At 49.8% G+C, this 17,576-nt stretch overlaps 2 protein-coding genes across 3 annotated transcripts; one reads left to right on the top strand and one right to left on the bottom strand.

The window, feature by feature from the left end:
• The first annotated feature begins 915 nt into the window (after positions 1-915).
• Positions 916-9,360, top strand: ZNF771 (zinc finger protein 771). Of its 2 annotated transcripts, none has more exons than XM_006070440.4 (3): positions 916-1,045; positions 1,700-1,849; positions 8,301-9,360. In XM_006070440.4, exons 2-3 carry the CDS (start codon positions 1,709-1,711, stop codon positions 9,102-9,104), a joined length of 945 nt encoding a protein of 314 aa, XP_006070502.1. In that variant the 5' UTR covers positions 916-1,045; positions 1,700-1,708; the 3' UTR covers positions 9,105-9,360. The 2 variants fall into 2 exon arrangements, with proteins under 2 accessions (XP_006070502.1, XP_006070501.1); XM_006070439.4 differs by lacking the exon at positions 916-1,045 and adding an exon at positions 1,190-1,345.
• A 3,378-nt stretch (positions 9,361-12,738) lies between these two features.
• DCTPP1 (dCTP pyrophosphatase 1) lies at positions 12,739-16,401 on the bottom strand. Its single transcript, XM_006070438.4, has 3 exons — positions 16,254-16,401; positions 15,457-15,567; positions 12,739-13,230 (listed from the first exon to the last, which is right to left on the bottom strand). Exons 1-3 carry the CDS (start codon positions 16,349-16,351, stop codon positions 12,930-12,932), a joined length of 510 nt encoding a protein of 169 aa, XP_006070500.1. The 5' UTR covers positions 16,352-16,401; the 3' UTR covers positions 12,739-12,929.
• Between the last annotated feature and the right edge of the window lie 1,175 nt (positions 16,402-17,576).

The following is a 17,576-nucleotide window of genomic DNA, read 5'->3' as shown; positions in this document are numbered from 1 at the left end:
ATTTACCCTCTTTTCGCAGCTCTGAGGAAGAGCAAAACTTTGACCAGATGTAATCCCAACATCCAAATTATGCTCTGGGTTCTGCAGACTGAGGATCAGGCTTCACTCCTGGCTCTGCTACAATTTCCTCATGTAACCTCAGTTCTGAGAGATAGTTTGGTGCAACAGAAACAATATGAGCTTTGGAATTTTTTACTTACCAGCTATGTGACTTTGAGAAATTACTTAAGCTCTCTAAGCTTTTAGTTCCCTCATTTGTCAAAGGAAGATAATATTATTGATCCCCACAGGGTTGTTGTAAGGACACTAGGGATTGTAAGCACTTACTGAATGTTATTTCTCTTTCTTTCATCATTTCTGAATCCACATTGCCCCATTCATAAAATGGGAGAATTAAGTATCTTTTTCAAGAGAAGTGGGAAAATACAGATCTTTATATATGAACTATCTCAATTTTTAAATGTTGGGAATTAAAATTTGTAAAAGACCTCTCAGGCTTTTTTTGAAGTTTACTTTTAAACTTGAGGGCCAAAATACTTCTGTGGACTGGATCTGGTCTGTGTGCTATAAATTTCCACTTCGGCTACTGGGCTGTCAGAGATGCTATGACGACACTTACTGTGGAACCTAGGTAAATCAGTTTACCTCCTTCAACTTCAGTTAGCTCATCTGTGAAATGGACCCAGCTTTGTGAGGAGATCAGGGGTGTAAAAGGTTTAGCATAACGATGGCGCCCAAGAGGCGCACCACACAATAAATGGCAGCGATAACTTGGGTGCCTGTTGTTAATTAAGTATGTACTAAAGGGGCAAGCTATCCCAGAGACCATTGCCTCAAGGCAGTGCCGGGAAAGCAGAAAAGATGGAAGAAGAGGCAAAAAGAGGGAAGGAAGGAGGTAAGAAGGCAACAGGGTCCGCCCTCCAGGCGGGGCGCCAGCGAGAGGCCCAGGCAGGGGCGGGAGTGCACGTGGCCTATTTCGGGCGGAGCAGACGCGCTTGGCCGCCACGGAGACCTCCGAGCCGGCCACAGGAAACGAGCCTTGAAGGTAGGTCACAACTGGACTGTGAGGACGTTGAACACCGAATAGGCCGGCCTGGGGTCTTTAGGAGTTAGGGAATAGCGGAAGGCGCTGGGTGTGGGCTTGCCACCCTCCCAGGGCAGTTTGGGCCGGACGCCTGGGTCCTCTGACCCCTCCCCCTCGGGGGCGGAGTTATGTGTTCTGAACCAATGGCCGGTCGCCTCTGAGGCCACGCCCACTCCCCGCCCCCGGAGTCGCGGCGTCGCAGAGTGCCCAACCGCCCGGCGCCCTGGCCTGGGGCAGCGCGAGCGCCCGAACCTGCGGCTGGTGAGTGCGCAGCCCCCAGGGTCTCCGCCCCGATCCCGCCTCCAGCCCGTGCCCTAGAGCTCCGGGCCGCTGACCCAGGCTCCTGGGAGTGACTCAGCGCGGGGAGGGTGGCGTCTCACCGGGGCTGGAGATTCGAAGTGTTCAGGGCCTTGAATGCCAGGATGAGTAGCGTGAACGAGTCTTTCGAGCTGGTCCCGGGACAAGGCTGGGGCCTAGGGCCGGGCTGGGATACAGGGAAGAGGGTCAGACACAGATCTGGGCATGGGAGGAGAAGCCACGGCTGCATCGTCTTGTGTGGGCCAGAGCCATGGTCGGGGGGGGCGGGTCCTGAGCTGACTCAGCTCCCTGCCCCAGGACACCAAGATGCCCGGTGAACAGCAGACGGAGGAGGAGGAGGAGGAAGAGATGCAAGAGGAGATGGTGCTGCTGGTGAAGGGTGAGGAGGAAGAGGGTGAAGAGAAGTATGAAGTGGTGAAACTCAAGATCCCTATGGACAACAAGGAGGTACGTGTCCCACACCACGGGGGTCCCATCGGCCCTAAATCTGGTGCAGGTCCATCCTCCCTCAGTCAGAAGCTGGGGATCCTACCCCTACTTTCCCTGGACTCTCAGGCTTAGAATCTCAGAGTTGGTCACCCATCCTTCTGTCCCATTGTCCATGCTGCCACAATACAGATGTCACGCCTACTGTGCCAGGCTCTGTGCTGGGTGCTGGAGAGTAAATGCCCTCCTCGTTTTCTCATGGAGCTTGATGTGTAGCAGGGTTAGACTGACAAGGGTGTGGAAGGTTTAAAGAGGGGAGTTTTAAGGAGATCAAAGTATGAGTTAGATTTCCCCTTTCAGGACCCTAGCTTCCACTAGGTATATTTCTATTTCCCAGAACTCGACAACACTCCCACCCACAGCCAGAGCAGCCCTTGTGTCCATATGCAGGGTTTCTGGGCCCGGGTTCCCTGATTTCTTCCTGCACAGGGGCCAGTTCCCAGGAAAAGAAAGTTCTGCTGCCCCCTAGTGGGTGTGGTGGGCCCTAGGGGGAGGGGGCTGGCTTCTGTGGCCTCCTCTTCCAGTCAAAATAACTATTTAGGGAATTCCCTGGCGGTTCAGTGGTTAGGACTCCGAGCTTTCACTGCCTTGACCCGTTTAGTTCTGTTTTTCTCAGGCCTCTTTGGCCCATCCTCCTAGCTCAGCCTGCCTCTTCCGGCCCTGTGAATCCCCTGGTCTCCTTTGGCCTGTAAGTTAAGAACTCAAGACTCCAGAGTTTAGGGTGGACTTTGAACTCCATCACTTACTTACCAGCTGTGTGACCTTTGGCAAGTTTAACCTCTTTGTGCCTCAGTTTCCTTATTGGTAAAAGTGAAATCATAATAGCACCTACTTCTTGGGATTGGAAGGATTAAATGAGTTGATACTTGTAAAGAGTTAGAACTGTGTCTGGCACACAATAAACATTCTGTACATATTTGTTGCTATTATTATTCATTCTTCCTCCTAAAGTTCAGGACTTTGGGCGAGGTCATCCTTCTGGAGATGTTTCAATTAATTTTTATCAAGGCCTCAATAAGGCTGAATCCTGGGGCTGGATGTGAACAGGGAAACCAACATGGAGGCCTAGACAGAGGATTGAAGGCAAATAAGGCAGTAGGATAGGTTTCAGGGAAATAACATGGGCCTTGTAAACTTAGTGGGAATATGGCAAATAGAGGAGGAGGAAGGACATTCCAGGATGAGGAAACAGCAAGTGCTCAGAAAAGATAAGGCCAGAGAAACAGATGGACCAGAGTGTTTGCGTATAGTCAGCCTATAGATTTGTACCTACTGTGTTAGGTTATGCAGTGCCATGAGAAGCTTCAAATCAGAGAAGAGGCATGATCACATTTCCTTTTTAGAAGAATCGTTGGCTGTTATGGGGAGACCAGGTCAGGTAAGGCTGATAGCCTGCTCTAAGGTAGTGGCAGCAGTGGAGGGAACATGGAAAGAGGGAGATATTTGGAAACACTGATTGGAGTGGCTGGAGCTAAGGATGGGAAGGGTGGAGGTAGGCATGGCTAGTCATGAAAGGGCGGTAGGGCTACACTCTGAATGGTGTCACTTAGTGGTTAAAAGCATTGGTTCAAATCCTAACGACCACATTTACCAGCTTTGCCTCAAGAGCTCTCTCATCTATAAAATGAGATAATGAAAGTAAAATCCTTGAAATCTAGTCTAAATATCACGTGGGTGACTGGATTTGGAGGAGAGTAGAAATGAGTTACACACACACATCCCACAAAGATTTAGCACTGTGCCCACAAAATAGCTCATCAACTTGCTGTGTGGTCTCCTTGAGTCTGGGTTCTTATGAAATAGTGGTCTCCAAAGCTCAGTGTCCACATTCTATGAGTCTCAGCTCTCACCCAGTCCCGTGGCCAGTCATTGTCCAGGACAGGCCCTAATTATGCTGCACGCAGGGAGTAGAGTAGTCTCTCACCCCCTATCAAAATCCAAACTATCTTAATGAATAGAAAGATTTTTTTCCCAGAGGGCTCTATGTACATTCAGTTCTGTCTTTCCTTGCTTAAAATCAAACCTTGAGTGGTTTTGTTTCCCTAAGCTCCCATGCCTGGCATTCCAAGCTCTTCATCCTTCGACCTCATGGCTTCATCTCTAGTCAGTCAGCATCCTTCCCATGCCCCAGTTTCAAGTACACCTGACCTCGAAGACTTTGCCCATGTGGTCTTTTGGCCTGTAAAATGCTCTTTACTTTTCCCATCTGCTTTCTCTGGAAGTAGTGCGCCTCTCTTCTAGATCAGCTTTTATTTTTAACATGCATACATTCCACTTGGGGATCTTGCTAAAGTGAAGATTCGGATTCAGTAGGTTTGGAGTGGGATTTGAGATTCTGCATTTCTAACAAGTTGCCAGTGACGCTGCTGGTCTGTGGACCACCCTTCTTGTAGCAATGAGTGAGGGAGGTCAGGATTGTATTTTATACTCTGTACTCCAAAGAAGGGAGATTCAGATAGCTAAAAGAATCCAGGGGAGGGAGACAAGCTGTGGAGGTGACCTCAAACTTGTCAGTGAGATAGGATTGCATCATGGCTGAGAGAAAAGGCATTTTGGACAATGACAGCCTTCCAGTGTAAACCCTGGCCCTGCTGATGGATCAGCTGTAGGGCCTTGATAGTCACTTACTTCTGAGTCTTCTATCCTTATTTTAAAATGGAGCTAATACAACCTAACCCAAAGGGTTAGGAGAATTTAAAACAAGAACATGGGTGAAAGTATTTATTGCAGTTCCTGGCACATAGTGAGTGCTTAGTAAATGGTAGTTATTTATTAATTAGAAAAGTAATGGTTGAAGAAGAAACTGGAACGCTTGCTCTTTTTTTTAACTTAAGCAGAAAGACAAAAATCACTAACTTTAAATACTTGGATTATCATATTATTATACTACATTGTATTCCCCTAGTGCCCTCATGTTAAGAGTGCAGATACCCATTATTCTAATTTTAAAATCTGACAGTTATAGAATTGAAAAGACATGTAAGTCTAGTATTTGCCAAACTTCATTCACGTGTCTATTGCTCACCTGTTGTGCTCATTTAGTTGCCTTCTTCAAATAGATTCACATTGTTTTGATAAATAAATTTACCTTCATCTGAACAATAATGCTTATAAAACTGTGGGTTTCATGTGATCTGTTGTTTTTCTAATAACCATGAAGAGAAATACATGATGATCATACTAAGATAAAAGTAAGCCTACATAATACTTAGAAGCCTTCTGCATTCTGTGATGTGCATACTTCAAGTCGGGAGATACTTGATGTTACCTAGCCTACCTTGCCCTCCTTGGTTCAGTGAGGCAGGGGGAGGGAGGGACTTGCCTGGGGTCTTAATGAGCTAGACTCAACCCCTCTTACCAAGATTCTTCCTGGAGCATCCAAGGCCTTTCTTCCTGGAGTTAGAGATTCCAAGGGTACTTGTGTGAAGAATTTCTTTTTCCCAAATTAGTGAATCCAGGGTTAAGAAAGTCCTCAGACTGGTCAGTTACCTAAAGGAAGGGTGCCAAAGAAAAAAATGGGCCAGAAAAATATAGATATAATGAGAAAAATTCTTTCCACAATATAAACCCCATAGTTGTTAAAACCAGGGCAAGACTGGAAAGTGTGACCTTGAGTTCAGACTTTGCCAAATTGCTGTGGGGAGTTTCTCAATTTAAAGTATCAAGTTGTATTTTAACCTTGAATCCCTCTTGGAGAGTGCCAGGCACTTGGAATCCAGCCGCTGGCACATCTTGGCACTCTGAGTGCAGGGAAGCAGTGTAGCCTACTGCTGAAGGATGAGAACTCTAAAAAGTCAGTCCTGACTCCCATGGGCTATATCAATTTAATCTCTCTCAGCTAAGTTTTCTGTTACCAAAAGATAAGGCCTGATCCTGGGGGTAGGACTGGGGGAGAGGGGTAACAGGAAGATTTAATACAATAATGTAATGTACATAACAACACTGTCAAATCTTACGGTCTAATGTTGTTATCAGTAATATCATTATATAAACTGTTGTAGCCAGGGTTGCTTTGGTTGGTGACTAATTTTTCAAACTGCTTTGTTTCCACATTTCTGAAAAAGTGAAAGTGAAAGTCGCTCAGTCATGTCTGACTCTTTGCGACCCCTTGGACTGTATACAGTCCATGGAATTCTCCAGGCCAGAATACTGGAGTGGGTAGCCTTTCCCTTCTCCAGGGGATCTTCCCAACCCAGGGATTGAACCCAGGTCTCCCACATGGCAGGCAGTTTCTTGACCAGCTGAGCCACAAGGGGAAGCCCCACATTTCTGAGGTGGTTACCAAAAAGCTGCTGTCTTTTTAAAATTAATTAATTGATTATTTTGGCTGTGCCAGGTCTTAGTTGTGGGATGTAGGATCTAGTTCCCTGACTAGGGATTGAACCAGGGCCCCCTGCATTGGGAGCATGGAGGCTTAGCCACTGGACCACCAGGGGAGTCCCAAAAGCTACTGTCTTTAACAAAGGATCTTGAAGGCCCTGAAGCTGCTCTCCTTACAATTTCAGAAAAAGGCCTTACTACTCCCTAGTTGTCACCTCTCTTGTTTCTTTATCTATAAAAGAATAATGATAATTACTTGGTAGAGAAGGAATATGGGGAGACAGAAGCTAATGCTGTCTTATCCTTAATACATGTCTGGTTTTGCACTTGGTCATGAATTAATGTTCTATTTGCTTAGTCCATGAATGTGAACGTGAAGTCTCTCAGTTGTGCCCGACTCTTTGTGACCCCATGGACTGTAGCCTACCAGGCTCCTCTGTCCATGGGATTTTCCAGGCAAGAGTACTGGAGTGGGTTGCCATTTCCTTCTCCAGGGGATCTTCCCAGCCCAGGGATCAAACCCAGGTCTCCCGCATTGCAGACAGGCACTTTACCATCTGAGCTACCAGGGAAGCCCTGCTTAGTCCATAGTAGAGATTCAACATCACTTTTGCTAGGATGAGCCTTCTCTTTTCTACGAAGGAAGCAGTGTATCCTCAGTACTCTTTACTGTTAGTACAAATTGTTTTCCCTTCATCTGCCTCTTATAAAGCATTTCTTTTTTCTGATTTTATCTCTAGAGACCCAGACCTCATGAAACTGATTTATTCTCAAATTTTTTTTCATTTCAGGCCTCAGAGTATTTGGGTTTCACCCTTGCTGCCTTTTGTGCAGCTTAAAAAAATGATAGGTGCTTGCTCTTAAAAGTTTATTAAAGAGCCTGAACTTGATTGTAGCCTGGCTCTAATCACCATGCTCTCCTGGGTCTCTGACCTCACTGGCTGCTCAATCTCCTTTGCTGGCTGCTTTGCATCTTGCCTCCCAGTTCTCTTTAGTCCCTGAGTGAACTCATCCAGTCTCAAGGCTTTAAAAATCCCCCGCAGGCTGATGTCTTCCCAATTTACATCTCCAGCCTGGGCCTCTCTCCTGAGCTCCAGATGTGTCCAGGACAACTGTGGATAGGATCAGAAACAGATCACAGGTACCAAGTCGTTGTTCCCTCACAACTGCCCCCCCCCGCCCCCCCCCCAACCTACCATTCTGTAGATGATAACTCTGCCTTTGCAATTGCTAAGCTCAAAATCCTTGGAGTCATCTTGACGCCTCTTTCTTTATATCTCATGTCTAATCTATCATTAGGTTGGCTGTCTCCGATTGCAGAATATATCCAGAAGCAGACCACTTCTCACCACTTTCACTTTCCACCTCTGTCACCTGGGTCCAACCCATTGTCTTCTCTGGCCTGCAGTACAGGGGCCTCCTCGGTGGGTTTCTGCCCCTTCTCCTCCTTTATTCTGTGGAACCTTTTAAAATATGAGTCTTATCTCTACCTCATTGCTCAGAACCTTCCGACATCTCCTGTACTGGTTCCTCATCAGATTCTCATTCAAGGCTAAGATAACGCCTTAAGGACCATTCCATGGATTACTCCTCCCCTCCTGTGTTCTGCCCTAGGCACTTTTTCTTGCCATTCCTGGAACAGAAAAACTCCTGCCTCGGGGCCTTGCTTTCCCTTCTGGAACCTGCTCTTTCACCTCCTTTAGGTAAAGGCTCATGACATCAGTGAGGTTTCTTAACCCTAATTAAATTTGCACCATCCCCCCAGTACCAGCACCCCTTTCATCCATTCTTCCTGAAATTATGAATTCAGAAAAATTTTAATGCTGAATCCCCTGTTCCTAGAACCGAGTCTGGCACATTACGCGCTCAATAAATTTTGGTTGAATTAATAAAGAATAGCTGGAACGACACCAGGCATTGTGATATGTGCGTTAATTATCTCATTAGACGTGCACAACCGCCCTGAGAGGTGCACCCCTTGGCTTTTAACTACTGTAAAAACGGGGGACGGAGAGGCTGCAGCTGGCGGAGCCCCAGGTCTCCGGCTCCTGGGTCTCTCCATCAGGGCTGACCTGTTCCCCTCTCCCCGCAGGTCCCGAGCGAGGCGCCAGCGCCGTCTGCGGACCCGGCGCGCCCACACGCGTGCCGGGACTGCGGCCGCGCCTTTGCACGCCGCTCCACACTGGCCAAGCACGTCCGCATACACACGGGCGAGCGGCCCTTTGCGTGCACCGAGTGCGGCCGGCGCTTCTCGCAGAAGTCGGCGCTGACCAAACACAGCCGCACCCACACGGGCGAACGGCCTTACGAGTGCCCGGAGTGCGACAAGCGCTTCTCGGCCGCTTCGAACCTGCGGCAGCACCGGCGGCGCCACACTGGCGAGAAGCCGTACGCATGCGCACAATGCGGCCGCCGCTTCGCGCAGAGCTCCAACTACGCACAGCATCTGCGCGTGCACACGGGCGAGAAGCCGTACGCGTGCCCGGACTGCGGACGCGCCTTCGGCGGCAGTTCATGCCTGGCGCGCCACCGACGCACGCACACGGGCGAGCGGCCGTACGCCTGCGCCGACTGTGGCACGCGCTTCGCCCAGAGTTCGGCGCTGGCCAAGCACCGGCGCGTGCACACAGGCGAGAAGCCGCACCGCTGCCCTGTGTGCGGCCGCGGCTTCGGCCACCGCTCCAACCTGGCGGAGCATGCGCGCACGCATACTGGCGAGCGGCCCTATCCTTGCCCCGAGTGCGGCCGGCGCTTCCGCCTCAGCTCGCATTTCATCCGCCACCGTCGCGCGCATATGCGGCGCCGTCTCTATATCTGCGCCGGCTGCGGCCGGGACTTCAAGCTACCAGCTGGAGCCACTGCCACCGAGCGCTGCCCAGATTGTGAGGGCAGCTGAGCCGCCATTTCTTTTCTCCGCGGGGTGCGAGCCTCCAGGTGGGGAGAGGCACTCTGGGATCTTAACCTGGGGCTGCGTTAATCTGGACAACTCCCCGCCCCACCACCAGCGTCTTGAATAGGTTGGGACTGGCAGGCCTGGCTGCCCTGGAACTGGGAGACAGGATTCCCCTACCGGGATCCTTGGAAACGTGCCCACTTCCCCCTCATTACATCCCCTCCGCCCATGTTAGAGTGAATAAAGTATTATATCCTCACCCCACCTGTGCCTGTGAATGAGGTGGGTGGGGAGAGGCAGAAAGTTGGGGGTCTCCCTAGGCTTAGGTGAATCGGCATGGATTCAAGAGGGGCTATAAGCCCAAAAGGGTTCCAGGAACTGGGTTTGTGGGTGTGGAGTCATTCTACACTTGCTCCTTGGTTATGTCTTCATGAACTCAGATCTAGAAGGTTCATAAATTTGTCACATTCGTAATCAATGGGCACTGCATTTCGCAGAACTTTGGTGAGCGGGCACGAACCTCATGCAACTCAGTCTAGCAAAGAGAAGCAATAGTGGCAACTTGGTGTGCAGGTGTATGCTCACTCATGTCTCTTTGTCAATGGTAACCCACCAGGCCCCTCTGGCCGTGTAATTTCCCAGGAAGAGTACTGGAGCAGGTTGCTATTTCCTTCAGAATTTTCCCAACCCAGAAATTGAACTCATGTCTCTTGGCTTTCCTGCATTGGCAGGCGGATTCTTTACCATTGCACCACCAGAGTTTAAAGGCCTTAAGTGCTACATTATTACTAGCTCATTTTCATCATCAAAGCATTACAAAGTTAGGTAACTCATTTTACCTCTATTTCTGCAGGTAATCAGGTACTGACAGCGTCAGTAGTCCCTTGGGGGACTGACAGCAGTCCCTTGTCACTGGGACGATGATGGTGGAGCTGTTGGATAGGAGAGGTCCTCAGTGCAATCTTGGAGTTTAGAGAACCTCTTCCCAGAGTTGACATTTTTTTTTTAGCTGTGCCCTGCAGGGATCTTAGTTCCCTGACCAGGGATGGAACCTGCACCCCCCTGCATTGGAAACGTGGAGTCTTCACCACTGGACTGCCAGGGAAGTTCCCTCAGAGGTGACTTTTAAGCTGGTCTTAAGGTCAAGAGAGTTGGCGTTGGGGAAGTATGGCGAGAGCCCCTGAACCTGCATGGCAGACTTGTTAGAGCTTGCACACATCCCGGGAGTGGAATGTAGGGACAAAAAACGAGGTTGGCAGGAGACAGACCCCTAAGGACATTGAAAGCCAGGTGAACAGTTGAGAGGCCACAGAATTGAGGGATTAGAGGGGAGGGAGGGATCTGACATAGAACTAGAATTCACAGGAGTTAACGTGGACCTGGGACACGGGAGAGTTGGGGCTGATTTCACTTCTTAGCTTGGGGGACTGCAGGCAGTGTCACTGAAATGGGGACACATGATGAGCAGGACGGGAGTTGAGGTGGCGGCCATTGTTGCAGCCCAGTCTGGACATACTGAGTGTGAAGTAAGTGGAGGCGTCAGGGAGGTGATAGAAGTAACAGGGATGTCAGGTCCGGAAGGTATGGCACCACATCCAGAAAAGGGTACTCGAGAACGTGAATCTGGAAAGGAACAGCCAGAGGTAGAAAGAAAACCGAAAGTGTCTGGGAAATCTAGAGCAAAGTGTTTCACAGAGGAAACTTAGCTGTCAGATGCTGCTCTGGTGACCACTGTGTGTGTGAATTCAGGGAAAGTGAAGAGAACAGTTTCAGTTGAGGTGTATGCATGCTCAGTCGTGTTGTGTCCGACTCTTTATGAGCCCATGGACTGTAGCCCGCCAGGCTCCTCTCTTCATGGAATTCTCCAGGCAAGAATACTGGAGTGGATTGCCATTTCCTCCTCCACAGGACCTTCCTGACCCAGGGTTTGAACGCACATGCCTCCTGTATCACAGATGGATTCTTTACCCCTGAGCCAACAGGGAAGCCCCTCTAGGGGAGGGGTGGGGGTGAAAGCCAACCTTGAGTGGGTTAGGGCAGAAATGAGGAAGCAGAGTGGGTGGCTTGGCTATGAAAAGCACGATGGGAGTAGCTGGAGTTTTGTCCGTTTTTCCTTATCAGTAGGGAAGAGGCTCGATTATGCTTTATGGGCTGATGGGAAGGGCTAATGGAAAGGAAGAGACCTTGATTATATAGAGGAGAGGGGAGATAATTGATCAAGGAGACAGGATGAAATAAGAGATCAATAAGATAAAGCTGTTGCTATCACTGTTGGGAAGAGGAAAGGAAGGTTTGGAAACTTACAGCAGTTCCAGTCTGATGAATTCTCTTACCAGGGAAGTAAGAGAGGTCACTGGTTAAGAGGGAGTGAGGTCATTAAATAGAGGACTGAGGCCAGTAAAGTGGAAGGCTTCATTTCACTGATGTGGAAATAGGGTGAAGGAGGCAGGCCACAGGTATCTCTGAAAAGGAAGTGATGTGCCTGAGGTCACACAACGTGTGGATCATACATTCCCAACACTAAGTATAGAAGTGGAACAAACAAAGTGGCCTTGGGAAGGAAGGCCGCGGGAGGGGATGGGGAGTGTTAGGCATTCTAAGGTCCAAAAGAAAAGAAGCCTTGTTCTGCTCCACACCAGACAGACCTGACCCTGATCTGTGCTGCGGGCCAAGGGAGAGCGGCAGAGGGCTCTCACAGCTCTGGGGTCTGATGGACAAGACTGGGGCCTGGGACTCAGCCCTAGGCCCAGGCTGGCCTTAACATGATATTTCCTGCCTTGGGCCCCTGAAAGTTTTGAGTTGAAAGAGCAAACTGATAACGACAACTGCAAACTTAACAACTACCTACTATGCACCAGACACTGTCCTAAACACTCTACTTTTTTTTTTTTTTTTTTTTGACCATGTGGCATATGGGATCTTAGTTCCGCGACCAGGGATCAGACCCAGGCCCCTTGCATTGGAAGTGTGGGGTCTTAACCACTGCACCACCTGGGAAGTCCAGCACTCTATTTATAATATAATAGCTTATTTAAACCTTACAACCCTACTAAGTAGATACCATTATTTCCATTTTAGATGAGGAAATGGAGGTACAGAATGATAAAAATATAATGAACATCGTGTTGCATGCTAAGTTTCTTCAGTCGTGTCCAACTCTTTGCAACCCTATGGACTGTAGCCTGCCAGGCTCCTCTGTCCATGGGATTCTCCAGACAAGAATACTGGAGTGGGTTGCCATGACCTCCTCAAGGGGATCTTCCCCACCCAGGGATCAAACCTGTGTGTCTTATGTCTCCTGCATTGGGAGGTGGGTTCTTTATCACTAACAGCACCTGAGAAGCTCCATAATGAACATCATCTAGTACCAAAGATGGCATCTGAGCCCAGGTAGCCTGGCTCCAGAATCTGGGCTCCTATCCAACACTACATAAAGCCTCTGATCTTATTTAGAGAAGGGGAAGGGACTTACATGAGATCAGACAGGGAACTTTCTAGAAATCAGATCTCTCTGCTCTGCAGGTGGGAGATACAATAGAAAAACATGGGAGTTGGGCTCCCAGGCATTCCAGGTGCCCCTCTCCAGCGTGGACTGAGACAGAGCCTCCCCGGCTTACCCTAGGAAGAGTCTAGAAGGTGGTAACCAAAAGTTTTATTGAGGGAGAAAAAAACAGGAGGCTATCCTCTGGAGGTTCTGGGGCCTTAGACCTCAAGAAGTGTAGCCCCAGGTCCATGACCTCTTAGGAAAGAACTAGAATGAGGTACCTTGGCCAGGCACCCTCTGCTGCTCAGAGGCCATGCTGAGCTGCAGGTTCTGTGCCCATGTTTCTAGGTTGAGACCTGACCTGTGGACTCAGAGGCAGGGTCTGCAGGCCCCACGGCCTGGTTTTCAGAGGTGGCCCCTTGGGGCAAGTCTGTATACTTGCAGGCAGAACCACGGGATAGATGCGCTGGGTAGCGTCGCCGGTTGGTGTCCATCTTGGAGAGCACTGCTTGGGGCAGGTCTACACGGCAGCGGGCTGCCAATGCTACCAGGTAGATGAGGACATCACTGAGCTCCTCTTGAAGGGCTGCTCGTTCCCTGGGGGACCAGGCTTGGGGCCCAGGCTCCTCATCAGGCTTCCACTGACTGGGGACAGAACACACAAGACAGGCACACACAGCTAGGACAGTGGGTTCCACCTCTCTTAGGATCAGCCCACACCTTGAAGCAGTGAACTCCCACCTCCTAGGAAGTTTCTTCCAGGACAAGTCAACCCATCTGGGCCCTGGACTCCTTATGGTGGGGAAGACACCTCATCAGATGATTCACCCAGACCTCTGTGTCCCTACCTAAGCCAAGGAGAGGACATTTCACTTATTGGGACCCAGTCCTACCTGCCAACCCCCAGTCACTTCTACCCCAGACTAAACCTTAGACCTGGACCACTGCAAAAGTCTGCTAACTCATCTTCTCTTCTTACCCTGCTGCTGCTGCTGCTGCTAAGTCGCTTCAGTCGTGTCCGACTCTGTGCGACCCCATAGATGGTAGTCCACCAGGCTCCCCCGTCCCTGGGGTTCTCCAGGCAAGAACACTGGAGTGGGTTGCCATTTCCCTCTCCAATGCATGAAAGTGAAAAGTGAAAGTGAAGTCGCTTAGTCGTGTCTGACTCTTAGCGACCCCATGGACTGCAGCCCACCAGGCTCCTCCGTCCATGGGATTTTCCAGGCGAGAGTACTGGAGTGAGGTGCCATCGCCTTCTCTGCTTCTTACCATACCATCTTTTAAAAGAACAAATTACATTTCATCCCTCCCCTGCTTAAAACGCCCCCAGCTGGACTTCTCTGGTGGTCCAGTGGTTAAGAATCTGCCTGCCAATGTAGGGGACACGGGTTCGATCCCTAGTTCGGGAAGATTCCACATGCCATAGGGGCAGCTAAGCCCATGTGCCACAACTGTGAGCCCATGCACTGCAACTACTGAAGCTCAAGTGCCCTAGAGTCCATGCTCTGCAACAAGAGAAGCCACTACACCTAGAGAGTAGACCCTACTCACTGCAACTAGAGAAAGCTCACATGCAGCAACAAAGACCCAGCACAGCCAAAAACAAAAATGACAACTCCTCCAACTGTTTTTGGAATAAAATCCAAACTCCTACCTCGCCCTCCAGGTTCTGCATGAAATGACTCCTGTCTCTGCCAATGTCATTATCCACCATGCTCCCTCTCACCCGGCCCCCCCGCCCCCTTAAAGCCACTCATTCTGGCCTCGTCTGTCTTGCAAACAGGCCAAACTGTCACAGGGCCTTTGCACTTACTCTGCTCCTTCAACCTTGAATGCTCTACCCCACCCATGCTTCCCATCAGGTCTCAGCTCAAATGTTACCTCCTTACAACAGCCTTTTCCCTCTGTTACTTTCTTTCTCAACACCTCGTGTTATTTGCCTCCTAGAACTTGTCACAATTCCATATCTTTTAAAGTTAGTTCACTTATTTATTGTCAGTCTCTTTGCACTGTAAGCGTATCCATCTTGTTCAAGACCATATCTTGATTCTAGATGACCTAGCACCCAGACGGTGCTCATGGACCTGTAATGAATGAATGAATGGATTGCCCTCCCACACATCTGTGCTGTCATTTCTCCATGCCCCTGAGACTACCCTGGTTTAGTCCTCACCACATTTTGCCTCATCTACACCAGCCTCCTCACTGATCTCCCCTGACACAATTCTCCTAGGGGATCAAATCCACTCTGCAGGTACAGTGATCTTTCTACCACTCAAATCGGGTCAGGTGTTCTGTCCAGAACTCCATTACTTCCCAGCCAAATCCTACCATTCTGTGTTCCTATCCTACCCCTCTCCTCCGCAGCCACAAGAGATATATGTATTGAGTACTTATTGTGTGTCGGGTACTTGAGACACACCAGAGAACAAGACAGATACAAAACCCTCACCCTTTGTCAAGAAGCTTACACTAAAGGAATCCTACATTATCGCTGAATTCCTACATTCTCACTGAATTTAACTCGCCCTTTTCCATCTCACTACCTTTGCAAATGTGGTTCCCCCTCTCTGGAATGCCTTCTATAGAAGACCAGCCTTTCTACCTCAGAGGCAGAGGTATAGGAAGGTTCCCACCACCCCTTCTCAGACCTGGATCTGCCTTGCTGTTTTTACGCCTTTCTCTCCCAGGAGACTGGGAGCCCCTAAAGGGCAGCAGACCCATAAGTCATCTCTCTGGATGCCCAGCAACCAGGTACAGAAGAGCTTGGTAGTGAGGAGCAGAAACTGGATCCATGGATATTTGATGGTCAAATGAATCCTCCCCTCCCCTCCTCAACAGACTCTTCCAGAAAACCTGTCATCTACTCACAAGAGCTCTGCCAGCTCCCCCACTTCCCCCACCAAGGCCAGGAGGAGGTTTCGAGGCTGATGGAACTGCTCCCAGTCTCGTTCAGCAGCGAACTCAGCATGGAGGCGGCGGCTAGAATGGGAGAAAGGGGTGGAAGTCCAGGTCCAAGGTTAGGGGATGGGGGAGGAGATGCAGGGCCCTGGCAGGTACTCAGTGAGATGCAATGGGGGCATGCGAGTCAGAGAGGATTCTGCAACTAATTCTTTGGATGGCCTAAACAGGTCATCTCTTTTTTAGAGGATTTGGTTTTCTCATCTGTAAAATGGGTGCATCCTTACACAGACCCTAAACTATCGAAATCGAATAATACCCTCATTTTCTTTATTCCATTTCCTGTTGCTGCTTCTGCAGTTTTCCTCCACCTGGAATAACCCTGTTTCTGCATATCTAAATCCTATTGATTTTACAGAATGCAGCCCCAGGACACTTCCCCCAAGAAGCCCTCCTGGATTTCCTCCAGAAAGAAATGTCTTCGATGTCTCAACACTACATTTGCTCCCATCCTACCTCCCGCTCCTGGAGGGCAGAGGCAGGGCAGAAGCATCACCGTACTCCGGTAGGTCCCCTGCCTCAGATGTGTATAGTTAAGCCCATTTTGCAGAGGAGAAGGTTAGAAGTTTCGCCTGCGGTCAGCCCCCAGAACTAGAACCTGAGCACTGCCACTACTAGCCTTTTTTTCCGAACACGTGGAGGGACCCTACCCGAAAGGAGGGAGGAGGGGCGATCTCCCCAGCTCATGCTGGGCAAGGACGGCTTACATGTCCTCCAGCGTTGGTTCCGAGCTGAAGCTGAAGGGGCCGGTAGCAGTAGTGCTCTCTCCTCTGGCACCTCCACGCATCTCTTCACTCGCGGACATGCCGCCCACCGAGCTGCCGCCGGGACCGTCCGGGAGAACCCGGAGCCAAGCTCGGAGCCCCCGCCTCCAGAGCCCCTGACCAATCACAGGCGTTTGTGATTGCTTCACGGGGGCGGAGCTGAAGGAAAGACCAAGTACTTATGTGGAGTTCGCTAAATCCCTCCCTTTACCCGGACTGGACCAACCTGAGAGGACTTCAAGCGGGCGTTCCTTGGCTCCCGCCCCTGAATTCTTGAGTCTTGACCGAGAACCTTAAAGATACAGGTACCAGATTCGACCAGGGGAAGAGACAAAGGGCAGAGGTTGGAGAGCGCAAGCGCGTCATTTCACTTTGGGGCGCCAGATGGCGCCAAAGCGAAATGACAGAGCGGGGAGCCTCGTGGCGAACCCCAGAAACGAATGGTTTAAAGGAGAGAGGGAAGTTTATTAAAACGATACAGGAATGTCTCCAGGATAAAACTGAGCCTGAGGAATGAACTAGAACTAGGGTTGTTGTTCAGTCGCTCAGTCGTGACCGACTCTGCGACCCCATAGACTGCAGCATGCCAGGCTCGCCTGTTCTTCACTCTCTCGGAGTTTGCTCAAACTCGTGTCCATTGAGGACTTCTCTGTAACCTAAAAGGTAAAAAATATGCCTGCAATGCCAGAGACCAGGGTTCGATCCCTGGGTCTGGAAGATCCTCTGGAGAAAGGAATGGCAATCCACTCCAGTATTCTTGCCTGGAGAATCCCATGGACAGAGAAGCCTGGTTGGCTGCGGTCTGTGGGGTCGCCAAGAGTCGGACACGGTTGAGCCACTAAAACACACACACACACACATGTCCATTGAGTCGATGATGCCATGCAACCATCTCATCCTCTAGGGGAACTAGGGAAGCTGTTTCAATTTTACGTATTTAATCCTCACAGTTATTCATTCAGTCCTCAAATCAGCCCTCTGAGGTAGTTAATATTATAATCATCATCTCCATTTTACAGATACAGAAACTGAGGGATTGAGTAATTTAACTCTACAGCTAGTAAAGTGGTAGCCAGGTTACAAATTTAAGCAGTTTGGCTTCAGAATCTGGGTTAACTCCTACACTGCTGCTGCTGCTGCTGCTAAGTTGCTTCAGTCGTGTCTGAGTCTGTGCAACCCCATAGACAGCAGCCCACCAGGCTCCCCCGTTCTTGGGATTCTCCAGGCAAGAACACTGGAGTGGGTATATTGTCTCAAATGGTGATA

This window comes from Bubalus bubalis, chromosome 24 (genome assembly GCF_019923935.1).
Source record: "Bubalus bubalis isolate 160015118507 breed Murrah chromosome 24, NDDB_SH_1, whole genome shotgun sequence".
NCBI classification, from domain to species: domain Eukaryota; kingdom Metazoa; phylum Chordata; class Mammalia; order Artiodactyla; family Bovidae; genus Bubalus; species Bubalus bubalis.
Note: the sequence above shows the minus strand (reverse complement) of the source record. Positions and strands in the feature narration are given on the sequence as shown.

What these genes read in the sequence shown, in the direction of transcription:
- DCTPP1 (XM_006070438.4), bottom strand. Translation starts at nt 16,351, where the DNA reads ATGTCCGCGAGTGAAGAGATGCGTGGAGGTGCCAGAGGAGAGAGCACT. An exon ending in GAACCAACGCTGGAGGACAT is followed by an intron (nt 15,568 to 16,253) that starts GTAAGCCGTCCT and finishes CTCCCATTCTAG; the next exon opens with CCGCCGCCTCCATGCTGAGT. An exon ending in GGGGAGCTGGCAGAGCTCTT is followed by an intron (nt 13,231 to 15,456) that starts GTGAGTAGATGA and finishes TTCTGTCCCCAG; the next exon opens with TCAGTGGAAGCCTGATGAGG.
- ZNF771 (XM_006070440.4), top strand. Translation starts at nt 1,709, where the DNA reads ATGCCCGGTGAACAGCAGACGGAGGAGGAGGAGGAGGAAGAGATGCAA. An exon ending in TCCCTATGGACAACAAGGAG is followed by an intron (nt 1,850 to 8,300) that starts GTACGTGTCCCA and finishes CTCTCCCCGCAG; the next exon opens with GTCCCGAGCGAGGCGCCAGC.